The following is a 13,921-nucleotide window of genomic DNA, read 5'->3' on the forward strand; positions in this document are numbered from 1 at the left end:
CTCCGCCCACTGGGTGGAGCCGGCTGCCTTCATTCACTTCATTCTCATTGGCTGTACCCGCTACTGAATCTTGACCTTTTTTTCTTGTTAAAAATATAGTCACTGTACCCACAGAGTAGTAAGATACTCTGTGACTACATGTATGTATAAAGTATATACTTTTTATTGGCGAAGACAGGCAGAGGTGTGAAAAAAAAAAATCAATAAAATGTAACAGATTATGATTAACAGGGTTGTTGTTATTTGGTTTTTAGGAGCATCAGCAACTAAGGCCATATTGCTCCGGGGATATGCGGTGATCCTTTCCTGACCTTTCCGCATCCTCCGTATTTGGTGGTCACGGACTCGAACGATTAACAGGGGATAAGCTTAGATGAAATTCTCCTTGAGTGAGCTTGAATGTTCAGAGAATGTGGAATCCATAATTCCATATGCTTCTGCTTGGGCAAAATAGTTTGGGTTGATTTTATATATTATTTATCAAAAATAAATAGTGACATCTTATATAAAATATGGAGGGGCGGTGATAGAATTGAAATATGACATGCACATTTGTGATATGCACGTCATATCATGAATAGTGCAATTTGATTCTGTTAATGCCATCTAGCCAACCTGTAATATAGAAGAAACCGGTTCATTCATTCACAATTCCTTTTGATGTTAGCTGATGTGTGAAGAACCGCAAAAGAAAACTTCCACTCTGTCCCTTCTTTCAGCACAGTATTGTGTTTTAAAGGTACAGTAATCTATTAAATCAGTAAGTGTCCTGAATGCGGCTGAAACCCCCCCTTTTTTTCCAGGCTGTTTTTCTTATGTGTTAGATGGAACATCACACTATTCTTACATTGCAATGTGACTTTAGCTGAATGTTTCAACTTATTTGCTGTATTTAATTGTCTCTGTTTTCAACTTTGAAATACAATAAAAGCCCTGTATATAAAGGGATTAAATACAGGAAAAACTCTGCTAATACAGTTGGAATCCCCCACAAGTCCTGTCCACCTTAATTAAAAATGTATAATATAGAGCTTTTATTGTAATTAAGTTAATATGACACTCATTTGTGTTGTTTGTGAGCTAGCACAAACAACACAAATGAGTGTCATATTAACTTAACAGTTATAACAGTTATATGGCTATAAAAAAATCTGTTGTGGCCTTCATTGGTATAATGGGCAATTAATTTTCTCATTCTGTCTGTAGTCTAATCCACCACATACCATTAGCCAATTAATAATACTGTCTTAGCTCATGTTACCTTGTGTTACGAATATGGTCCTCTCTTATGTTATAGTGGGTTATTGATAAGATTAGCCAGTCTTTGGCGTAGGGAGTATGGTTCCCCCCATGAGTTATTCTGGTTTTTCACTCTTCACAATATGCAAATCGGCACATGAATGCATACATGCACTTGTACAGAAATATAATATGTACAGCACCATGTAGCCTTAGGTTGATGCACTATACAGGGTGTTTCAAATGTGATGGTCAATAATTTAAAGGTGAACTGTACAGACTACAATATGCAAAAAAAGCCTAGTAAACATGGTCCCTTAAGTGAATCGTTTTCGAGATATTGCACATTTCTAGTTGGGATCCACCACTGACAAGGTGAACTGTACAGAGTTGGGATCTACTACTGACTTGTTTAGGTTAAGTTTTATTCTCTCCCTTTCCCCACCCTCAATGCTATGAGACATAGCAGGCATACTAGTACTTATCAAAGGATAGTCAACATGGAAAGAGGTTACAGCAATGAAGAGCATGCGAATATGCATTTCATGTATGGTAAAGCCAACGGCAGTGCACTCGAGGCTGCACATTTGTACCAAGAAGCATTTCCCCGCCGAAAGCAGCCCAACAGGCACACATTCATCAGGGCACATCAACGCCTTAGAGAACATGGGTGCTTTGCACATGGAGTACGAGCAGGTAGGCCCATAAACATAACACCTAATGTTGAGGAAAGGGTGTTAGAAAGAACAGAACAAAATCCAGGAATTTTGACAAAGAGGGTTGCTCTTCAAGAGTGTGTACTGAGTCATAGTGTGTGGCGAATTTCGCCAGTGTGTGGTGAAGTTTACATCGCCAATTACTGTACCCCTACCATATCCAGTGTGTACAAGATCTCAGCAATACAGACTACCCTCCCAGAGTGAACTTCTGCCAGTAGATGCAACAACTGTTCTGAACCTCCAATTTTTAAACAACATTTTTTTTTCACCGATGAAGCTGGGTTTACTCGTGATGGTATTTTTAATTTTCATAACTGTCACGTTTGGTCCGACGAAAATCCTAATGCAATTCACGAGTCACAACATCAGCAACATTTCTTGTTGAATGTCTGGGTAGGACTACCAGGAGACAGTCTAATTGAACCACACCTTCAGTTCCTGCAGAATGTTCTTCCAGACCTCCTTGATGATGATAATGTTGCACTTCAGCAATGCCAGAACATGTTTATGCGTGATGGTGCACTGGCACATTTTGCTCGAGTCAGCTCTGTATCTAACTAGAAGGTATGGTCTATGGTGGATAGGCGGATAGGCAGTGGTGGGCCTGTAATATGGCCTCCCAGAACACCAGGTTTAAATTCTGTGGATTTTTGTATCTGGGATCGTGTAAAAAGCTTGGTATACACTTCTGACATTAACACATAATTGCAGCGTTGGGTTGAAGGAGCCTTTCAGCAAATCAGAAATGATCCAGGAATGCCTGAGAGGATTCGCAACTCAATGCAGAGAAGACTACAAAGCTGCATACAGATGCAAGGACAGCATTTTGAATGCCTTTTGTAACATCCTGTAACATCTGTATAATCCTATGGTGTTGAAACCAAAAATTAAAAATATATTATGTTATGTTTAATAAAACCACCCTTAGAAGAAGGATTCACTGCTTTTTGCTAAACTAGTGCTACCATGGTCAGTGGCAGATCTTAATAGAAAACGTGCATTATTTCTAAAACAGTTCATTTGTGGCCTGATGTTTGCTGGGACTTTTTTGCTTATTTTAGTTTGTACTTTTCACCTTTAAATTATTGACCATTATTTTTGTAATACCCTGTATAAATAATAATAGCTTAAACATGAATTTAAGTGTGTTGCCAGGTAGAGAAAAATAGCATTACAAATTTAGAAAATTTAATTGTGAACGTATCTCCAGTTTGATTGAATGTGCATAGGAAGCGTAAATTAGTTTTATTGTCTAAAATACCACTTAATGATCTTTTGCAGTGTATTAATGTATGCAAATATGTAAAGCACTTATCCATTTTTGTTTGCCTGTATGAAAAAAAACTCTACTTCTAGTGGGTGGGTTTTCAGGAAATTTTATTTAAAATAACTAAATGCACAAGGCATAATACATTAAGAGTTTAATATCTATATAATATCGGTGTGTAGATACACCATAGACAACTCTTAAGAAACTTCAAAGTAGTTGTTGTAGGCATCATTTGCTCTTTCTCATATTGTGCTCTGCCTTCACGACGAGTTGCCATGATATTGCACTACCTCGAATAAGTAACACTTCACTAATAGAGAAGACTATTGTTACTTATTCTCAGTGAGTACCACCACCCAGACATGTTTCAAGGCTATTGGCCTATCATCAGTGGGTTGGTAGGTACCCTGGTATTACAGACATGACGACCCACTTGTGAAAATAATCACACAATATGAGAGATGCCAAAAGGTGTATATGACAATATTTAAAATACTGCCCACCCACTGATGATAGGCCAATAGCCTTGAAACATGTCTGGGTGGTGGTACTCACTGAGAATAAGTAACAATAGTCTTCTCTATTAGTGAAGCATTACTTATTCGAGGTAGTGCAATATCATGGCAACTCGTCGTGAAGGCAGAGCACAATATGAGAAAGAGCAAATGATGCCTACAACAACTACTTTGTAGTTTCTTAAGAGTTGTCTATGGTGTATCTACACACCGATATTATATAGGAAATTTTATATTTGCCTCTTCTGATTTGTTGAGCCATCACAAATTTGATTAAAATTGGATAAATAGAAATTCAGAAATTATTATTATTGTTTTTTCATACACATCATAGGTTATCCATATATTGTAGCTAAAGTACTGCACATTGTAGGCAGTGCACAAATTGGAGGAATGAATGAGTAGTATGGCGAAGATAGAAAAAAAAAATTTTGGTTTACACACTGCATATACAAAAGTGGTTGTTTTTTGGAAAATTGGTTTTAACAGTGCTTTCTCTGTAAATTCATTTAATCAGCTTGAAACTTTCTTTTGATGATTGTATGCTTGTTATCAGTTTTCCTCTTGTTCAGATTATTATTATTAGTAGTAGTAATAGCCATATGGTTCAAGGAAGCCTGAGGCTTATGCTGCACCAGGGGGGAAAAAAATTCCGAGTTACCCTGAGAGAGAGAGAGAGAGAGAGAGAGAGAGAGAGAGAGAGAGAGAGAGAGAGAGAGAGAGAGAGAGAGAGAGAGACAAAAGTAGAAGGGATTCACCAAGAAAGAGAAGAATGATGATATCTAGCTCAGGACCCTAGGAGTGCCAAGCCCATACTCACCAGATGTGAGTCCCCGGGGTTAAATATGCACCTGAGGGGGCATTAATTCAAATTGAGGAAAGACAGTTATAGAACAGATGTGCAGAAATTTGCCTTTAGCCAGCAGGTGGGTGATTGCTGGAAAAAACTACCATTTGTCGTGGAAGTTGATAGGTTAAATAAATTCAAGGAAAAAAAACTTCCCATTTCACCCATCTGAACTGGACAAATAAAAATTTGTCCAGTTCAGATGGGTGAAATGGGAAGTTTTTTTTTTTTTTTTTTTGGCTGATGCCATATAAGCTTGCTTTCTTGCATCATATGCCTCTGATAATGCTAACTCTGGTTTTTCTTCCAGCAAAATGCCAAATCAATTATAGAATACATGCAATTTATAGACACGTTATATATGGGGCAATATTTCCTAAGTTGCTGATGCACTCAGAACTCTCCAACAACAGCCAATCCTTGATGAGATACAAACCACAGTGATCATAAGGCAGAGTGAGTTCATAAGACATTCATTCTCATAACTGCTAAAATTACCTGAAAAATATCCATCACCAAGATAGATTTCTGGATTCCAGGTCATCATCATTACCGTGGATTTCTATGTTGATGACCTGGCACCTGGATTCATTGGGCTTGGTATGTAATCATCTGAATTATAATACAGTTGGACCTCAATTATCTGAGCATCTATTAAAAAAATTTCCATTAACTGAGCTGATTACCAAAATTCAAATAATAATAATAAAAAAAATTGAAATTAACAAAGCATATGACTAATCTGGAAATTAAAGATTTTGCATCAATTAGTACTGCTGGTGTCTTAAATATTACTAGAATGCTAGTTTTTTTGCAACAAAGCAAACTTAATATTTTTTATTTTAAAAGTTGATCCATTATATTCAAAACATATACCAGTTATTACTAGTTCTGACATTTGAATGCTGGAATTAATCAAATATGCTCAAACTTGTAATGTGGAATGACCAGCTTTAGACTTCTACAAACGTTTTTTTTTGGGAGGGGGAGTGACAACCAGAGTGCTATACGCTTAGCTTTAAAAAAGTAAAATTATCAACGAATATGTTTACTGGTTGATAAATTTACATATCTTAAATGGCTTCATAAATTTAGCTATCTTAAATTGCTTTATTAAATGCCAAAAGAAAGAGTAAAATCATAACTTCATTAATTTAGTAACTTCTACCTACTATGTACCGTACATCATTTTATGCATACAGCTGTATTTATGCTATCATTTTGTTTAATTAAGATTTTTAAAATTATTTACATATGTATTTTTTTGTTGTGGTTTATTATTAATAAATACTATATTAGTATTAAATGACTCTCAAGCCCCTATAAAAAAAGATGGGTTTCTCTTATCTGAAGTTTCCTTTTTCCAAGATAGTCAGCCTGTTCACCTTGTATAATTAAGATTCTATTGTATTATCTTATTTATTGCAATGTCTTTGTGATTTTAATTAATGACTTTTTCCAGAGTTGATTCAGATAAAAGTGGAGCAATAACAGCTAAAGAACTACAGGTAGCACTTTCTAATGGTAAGCATAAGCAACAAATGTTATTTGTTTATATAACAAATTAGAAATTTCTGATTAAATTCTTTAACATAAATAACCTTTTAGTATTTTTATGGATGAAATATCATATACATAAACAACTAGTAACAATCTTATTACTAGTTGTTGTACACTGCTATATGGTAATTGTTAAACAAAATAATAAATAATTAATAAATAGATTATTAAACTGATCCATTTATTTTATGAAAACAATACAATATCAAAAATAAATAATTGTTCCATGCTACCATTTATTATGAAATATGTGTGTAACATAAAAAATGCAAACAAATATGCACTATTACTATTTGTTATTGATTATATAAGTTTATTAAAAATATTTCAGAATAAACTTGATTCTTGGTTCACTTGATTTCAATTGTTGATGAGCAGTCTGAGGTAGCTGACAAACTGAATGAGTATTTTGCATCTACACTCACACGTGAGTGTAGCTGCAAAAGACTACACTCATCTACACTCACTCGTGAGTGTAGATGAGTGTAGTCTGGCATTCTCCTCCCTTAATAACTCCTCACACGTGAGGAGTTATTAAGGGAGGAGAATGCCAGAAGTTGATCGAACTGTAACAGGGAGCTGAAGGATTTTTTAATAACTGAGAGCAAAGTGGAGGAGAAATTGTTGAAATTAAACATAAGCAAGGCACCTGGGGGTGGATGGGATCTATCCAGTTATATTAAAGGAGGCAGCAAAGGAAGTAAGCAAGCCCTTATACATGATATGAGGGCATCCTTGGACTCAGGGGAGGTCCCACGGACTGGAGATGTGCAAATGTATCCCCAATTCACAAAGGGAGATCAAAATGAGACATGAGTAATTATCAGACATAGCATGGGTTTGTTAAGGGGAAGTCTTGACTGATCAATTTGATTGGATACTACAATATGGTCACAGAGGAATGGGATCCAAAAATATAATTTTGATATCATATACAGGTAGCCCTCATTTTGCACTGGTTCAATTTGCGCTGATTCACAATGGTGCTGATCACTAACTTCAACGGCATTTTTATTTATTTATTTTCGCATTTTTTTTTTTTTTTTTTTTTTTTTTTTTTGCAAACTTTTTATAAATTGAAAGTTTAAAATCGTCATTTCATTTTTTTTTCATTTATTTACATTCACACAAAATTTATGTACAATTCCAAGATAAATGTACAATTAATTTATATATGATTTATATACAATCACTTTATATATGTAAGATTTATATGCATTCTCAAATGTGTGTGTGTGTGTGTGTGTGTGTCCAAATGCCCATATCCACCTTTGTCCTCTGTGTTAACAGAAATTCTGTATAGCAAGCCTAAAAAAGTTAGTGTTTGGTGTTATGAGTAGTGTGTATTCTGTTGTTATCATGTGTATATGCTTTTTTTGCACAGATTCTGCACCCAAAAAAAAACACATAGTTTAAAATCATCAAACAAAATTTATCAGCATCATACTGTGCTATGTATCATGTATTGTTCATGTGAATTAGGACAATCGGAACCAATCAGCAATGAGCGCATCTGTATCAGAGACGAGAAGTATTCCCATCCTCAATGTAACCACTCTTAGATGCAGGTAGTAAAGGTCCATGTGGTGAAGCATTCAGTTGGTTGTTGTTTACGCTATTTACATGTGTTGGAAATTTATTACGCTAACATTTTTTATTAATTGTGTTATTAATAAATTAAATAATAATAATAGTGATATCCGTGTGCAGTTTTTGCCAATCGTGTTACAAAGTTTTTAATTTAATAGAATAAAGAGATGCCATGTCTGGTAAAAGAAGTTCATTGATGCTAGTGCATTGGAGGATGGAATATGGCGAAAGCCACCCTAATGTGTGTAGGCTATGAATATGCTCCATCAACTATTACTACAACTATGAAGAATGCTAATAAAATAAAACAACCAATGCAAAGTTGTAAGTAAAATTTTTACTGCCCGGAACCTAACCCTGTAATTTCTGGTTGACTCCATTATATAAAGGGTTCCATTTGCACCTGTCCCCCCCCCCCCCAGGAACCTAACCCCAACGTAAATTGAGGGTTACCTGTACTTGGATTTTAGGAATGCTCTTGATACTGTTGCACATGGAAGACTACTGTACAAGTTGGAGCAGTATGGCAATAAGGTCAAGGTACTCCTATAGATAAAGGGGAAGTTACTGCTATAGATTGAGTGACAGAGAGAGAGAGAGAGAGAGAGAGAGAGAGAGAGAGAGAGAGAGAGAGAGAGGTAATCAATGGATACTACTCTTCGTGTCCCTCAGAGGTCCGTGTTGGGCCCATTGCTATTTTCTCTACTTATCAGTGATATTGATGAAGGTATATATCACGCTTAATGTCCAAGTTTGCAGACAATTCGAAGGTTGGTAGGGCTGTTAATCACAGCAAGGTCAGTATGCTACTTCAACAGGATCTGGAAAAGTTGAGCAGATGAGCTGAGAGGTGGCAACTGAAGATTAAAATTGACAAATGCAAAGTGCTGCGTATGGGTAGCAGTAACCCCAGAGTAACATACCAACTGTGTGGTACTACACTCAGGGTAGTGGAAAATGAAAAAGACTAACTTGGGGGTAATTGTGAAGTCAGATATGAAGTTTTATAAACAGTGCAAAATGCTGCAAGATTGGCTCATGGGGTCTTGTCAATGATATATAGGAATTTTGCTAGCAGGGATAAGGAGGTGATTACCCCTTTGTATAAGCCAGTGGTCAGGCTACACCTTGAGTACTGCATACATGTCTGGAGGCCTCATTTTAGGAAAGATGTGGAGCTGCTGGAATGAGTACAGAGAAGGGCAATGAGATTAATGAGTGGAACAAAGGATTGCTGTTATCAAGAAAGGCTTTCTGCAAATTTCAGTCTGGAGGCAAGGCACCTGTGATCTGATTGACATGTATAAGGCCTTGAATGGTTTGAGCAGGCTCAACGCTTTTGTGTCCTCTTGCTCAGATTCCGCACGTGAGGGGGCTTAAATTCAAATTGAGGAAATACAGTTGTTGAATATATGTGTGGAAATTTGCCTTTAGCCAGCTGGTTGTTGATTGCTGGAACAAGCTTCCATCTGTCGTTGTGGAAGTTGACAGCTTAAATAAATTCAAGGCTTAACTAGACAGGCTTTTGGAGTTAATGAATGGGTGAAAAAATGGGAAGGTTTTTTTTTTTTTTTTTTTTATGCTGATGCTGTATAAGCTTGCTTTCTTGCATCATACGCCTCTAGTAATGCTAAATTGCCGCTAGATACATTGTTCCATCTGTGTTAGATTTGGTCATTCCAATACAGATAGGTCCGGTTTTGTGATGGTCCATTTTACGACGTTTCACATTAATGACTGTTTCAAAATATTATTTGAAAAAATTGAAAATCACAATTCAGTTAACACGTCGCAGCAACACTTGAGTCCAAACACGCACTAGGCGTTTCTTTTGTTTTTCGTGGTGCATTGTAGATGGAATGATAGCGACGCCTAGAGTTGTTTGTGTTCAGTCACCATGTTGGTTTTGTTGTGAATTTTCCCTCAATTGTTAATGGGTTACACAGTGTTATTATAGTGCTATTTTTCATTAATAATAATAATAATAATAATTTTTGTGTAACCATGAGCTCTAAGCATAGGGCAGTGTCTGTGCCCTGGGGGGGGGGCAAAAAGAGCATAAAACACTAAAATTAAGGAGAAAATGGATGTGATTCGTCGTATGGAGTCTGGTGAGTGTCGGTCGGATGTGTGTAAGGTGTTAAGTTTAGCGCCTTCTACTGTATCAACGATGATGAACAATGTTGATAAAATAAAGTGCACACCCACACAGGGATAACAAGTGTGTCATCTTCCAGAACAACTTATTCACGCAGTGAGACAATTTGAAAAAAAATGGAGAAATTGTTAGTGTTGTGGGTTGATGATATGAACCAGAATAACGTTCCTGTTACACAGGTGGTAATTCTGGACAAAGCGAAGTCGTTATTTGATGAAATATGTGAGGAGTCTGGTAGCACTGAAACATTTATGTCCAGCAAAGGGTGGTTTCATCGGTTTAAAAACCATTCTAAAATTCACAATGTGAAAGTGTCTGGTGAGGCTGCTAGTGCTGACGTTACAGTGGCGGAAGAGTATCTTTCCGAATTTAAACGTTTAACAGACGAAGACAACTATAATCCCGATTTAGTTTTTAATGTGGATGAAATGGAGCTTTATTGGAAAAAATTGCCAAGTAGGATGTACATCGCCTGTGAGGAGAGGTCTTCCCCTGGTTTCAAGGTTGCAAAAGATCGGTTGACATTGCTGCTGGATGGCAATTCATCGGGAACATTTAAACTCAAACCGATGTTCATGTACCATTCAGAGATGCCTCGTGTAATGAAGGGCATAGTGAAATCACTACTTCCTGTGTTTTTGCACTCTAACAAAAAGGTGTGGGTGACTCAGACAATTTTTAGCGAATGGTACACCTCGTACTTTTGTCCAGAGTTTGCTCAGTTTTGTGCAGCAAATGGCTTGATTCCCAAAGTCATGCTGGGGCTGGACAATGCTCCAGGACACCCAGCCAACCTCCACGGAATCCACAATGACCATTTGGAAGTTGAGGTTATGGATGTACCCCCCAACACAACTTCACTTTTGCAACCGGTGGACCAAGGTGTAATTGTGACCTTTAAGGCATATTATTTGCATATTACTTTCAAAGGGTTTGTTGAGGCTGTGCAGTCTGATATAACTGTGAGGGACTACTGGAAGTCATATAACATCCTGAATGCCATCACAAATTGATTCTTCCTGGGAGGAAGTGTCACAGTCCTGCATGAATGGTGTCTGGGTGTAAATTGTGGCCCGAAGCAGTGATTGATTTTGTAAGGATTGAGCCAGTTTTGGAAGTGGCTAAAGATGTTTCTTGCATGGCTAAGGAAGTTGGCATTGACAACGTTAATCCAGATGATGTTGACCAGTTGCTGGAGAGTCATGGTGAGCCACTTTCAAGGGAGGAATTGAAGGAACTGACTGTGCGACTTCAACAACATGAGGCTGACACATCAGATGGAGTGGAAGAGTTGGAGCCAATCAGAACATTAAAAACAAAACATAATCAGAGTGCTCTTGCCAAAATTCATAGTGCATTTGATGAACTTTGTGATAATGATCCTGATTGGGAACGTAGCCATGGCATCCAAAGAGGTGTCAACATGAAGTTGAAGCCCTACTATAACATCTTGGAAGAAAGAAGTAGGAAGTCATGCCAGATGTCAATACTACAGTTCTTGACAAAGAAGGGAAAGGAACCCTCAGAACCCAATGACCCTCAACCAGGAACCTCTCATTAATGTCACCCCATTACGCCATTGTCACATAAAATATCGGCGCCTCCGTAGCCAGATGGGAAGGAGAAGCAGTGCATAGCACACGCTTTTTGATTAGACCAGGGTTTGAGCCCGTCACCACCAAATACGGAGGATGCGGAAAGGTCAGGGAAAGACCACCGCATATTCCCGGAACAATATGGCCTTAGTTGCTAATGCTCCTAAAAACCAAATAACAACAACATAACAACATAATATATATGTGAAGTAAATACATATTGAAATGATGACTCCACAGGACCAAAGTAAGTTATAATTTTATTTTATTAATTGTTTTATGCATAAGTATAAATAAAACATGTGCATTAATATATATAATATAATATATAAATTATATATAAATTACATACTTGGGGAAAATTTTGGGAATTTTGGAACCTGTTTTATTCAGTTATATTATAATTTGGTCTTGTTTTACAACTTTTCATTTTACGACCTTGTTTTGCTGGAACCTAACAATGCCGTAAAATGGGTCTTACCTGCCTATACATGAAATGTGGGCTTATTTCCATGATTACAGCTTTCTTACTAAAACAGCTTACTAAAATGGAATTTATATTTATACTATATGTAGATTGAATTCATTATAGATGGACTTAGATAATGCTATTATTTCAATCAAACTTCCAAATGATTATAAACTATGTATAATGGAGGCATTGGCTATTAAGAAATTTAAATCCGGTAACCTCCAAATCTTCTGAATCCATGGTTACCCATCGATATTTGCAACTCGGTGAACCTAACGAATGTGCGTTTTTTTATTGGCCTAACACATTTCACTCTTCTCATTACATTTGTTCATTTCCAATATTTATCCACAGCCTTTTCTTGTGTCCATACAAACAGTGTAATACTGGAAAGCATTGTTAGATTATTGATACTATCTTAGTGTTTTCTTCCATATTTAAACTTATTTATCTTGTCTCTCCTCAACTATTTCTTTTTGTTTTTAGGTCAACCCTTGTAAGAGGTAGCCTTCTTTAATAGATGATATCTTATCTTAATTATTCTTTATTTTATTTCCTACTCATGCATTTCATTTAACTCAGCATATATTATAGTTTTCATTTGCATATAAAAGAGTTTTGTTGAATTACATAATTGTTATTAAAAATTTACATAACTAGAAGCTGTTGTTATAACAGTAATTGTAAAAATAAAATATTCATAAATATACATTTATTTTTGTATATTTTGTTTTTATAGTTCCTTCAACTTGTACTGTTAATCTTTGCCTTGTAGCCATGAAGGACGGTATTTCAGAATTATGTATCCATTTATTTGTTAACAGCAATAAAGTACTACTATTTCTATAATGGATCATTCACTGTCGAAGAAATTGATATTGTTTAGAATTTCATACATTATTATTATTAGCCATATGATGCAAGGAAGCCTGAGGCTTATGCTACACCAACCAAAAAAATTTTCTGAGTTAGCCTGACACAGAGAGAGAGAGAGAGAGAGAGAGAGAGAGAGAGAGAGAGAGAGAGAGAGAGAGAGAGAGAGAGTGTCAGTCAGTCAGTCAGAAGTAGAAGGGAATCACCAAGGAAGAGAAGAACGATGATATCCAGCTTAGGACCCTGGCTGTGCCAAGCCCATACTCACCAGATATGTGAACCCCTGGGCAGAGATTAAAATTTTCTTTAGAAGAACAACATTCTTTGATGCTCAGCCAAGACCACTCCATTTATATCACCAAGGCAGGCAATGAGACCTGACCTTGATCCTTAGAATAAAGATTACAGTGTGGCATGGCTTTTTTTTTGCAAGACTTTAAGTGCCCTACAGATATCTGATACTATTTGTCCACATGGAGAGAAGGCAATTCATGGGTGGTGGTTGAAACCTTTTTCACAAATACCAATCCAGAAACTTCCAAAAATTGGGAGAACTCTTGGTGATTTTCAAACCGCCTTATGCTATAACATATACGTAGTTGCCTTGTGCCCTCATACTGGTAGAGTTATGTGTGTCACTAACACCATCATGAAACCATTGGAACTCTAGCTGTTGTATGCAGATATTCTAAAAGATACAGTCCCTTCAGTTGTAGTAGAAGTAGTAGTAGTTGTAGTAGTATGTGATGCAAGAAAGCATGTATATGAGCTTATGCAGCATCAGCCAAAAAAAAAACCCACACCATTCCCTTCAAATGCCTGTCCAGTTCCTCCTTAAATTTATTCAACCTATCAACTTCCACAACGACAGATGGAAGTTTGTTCCAGCAATTAACCACCCGCTGGCTAAAGGCAAATTTCCACACATCTGTTCTACATCTGTCTTTTCTTAATTTGAATTTATGCCCCCTTAGGTTTGTAATCTGAACAAGTGGAAGGATCCCATCAGAATTCAGCGTGCTCAACCCATTCATTTGTGACCATGTAATACATCCATTCATTGTGAAAGTGATGAAAGATGAC

At 36.7% G+C, this 13,921-nt stretch overlaps 1 protein-coding gene across 2 annotated transcripts in view; it reads left to right on the top strand.

Annotated features, from left to right (window-relative positions):
- LOC150080916 (programmed cell death protein 6-like) overlaps nucleotides 1-13,921 on the top strand; it is an 80,733-nt gene that overhangs the window by 1,049 nt on the left and 65,763 nt on the right. For both annotated transcript variants that reach the window (XM_090381232.1, XM_090381233.1), the window contains exon 2: nucleotides 6,053-6,114. In XM_090381232.1, the coding sequence (XP_090237358.1) occupies nucleotides 6,053-6,114 (62 nt within the window). The remainder of the gene's footprint in view (nucleotides 1-6,052; nucleotides 6,115-13,921) is intronic.

Source organism: Mastigoproctus giganteus, chromosome 9, assembly GCF_048544385.1.
Source record: "Mastigoproctus giganteus isolate SK-2022 chromosome 9, ASM4854438v1, whole genome shotgun sequence".
Classification (NCBI taxonomy): Eukaryota; Metazoa; Arthropoda; class Arachnida; order Uropygi; family Thelyphonidae; genus Mastigoproctus; species Mastigoproctus giganteus.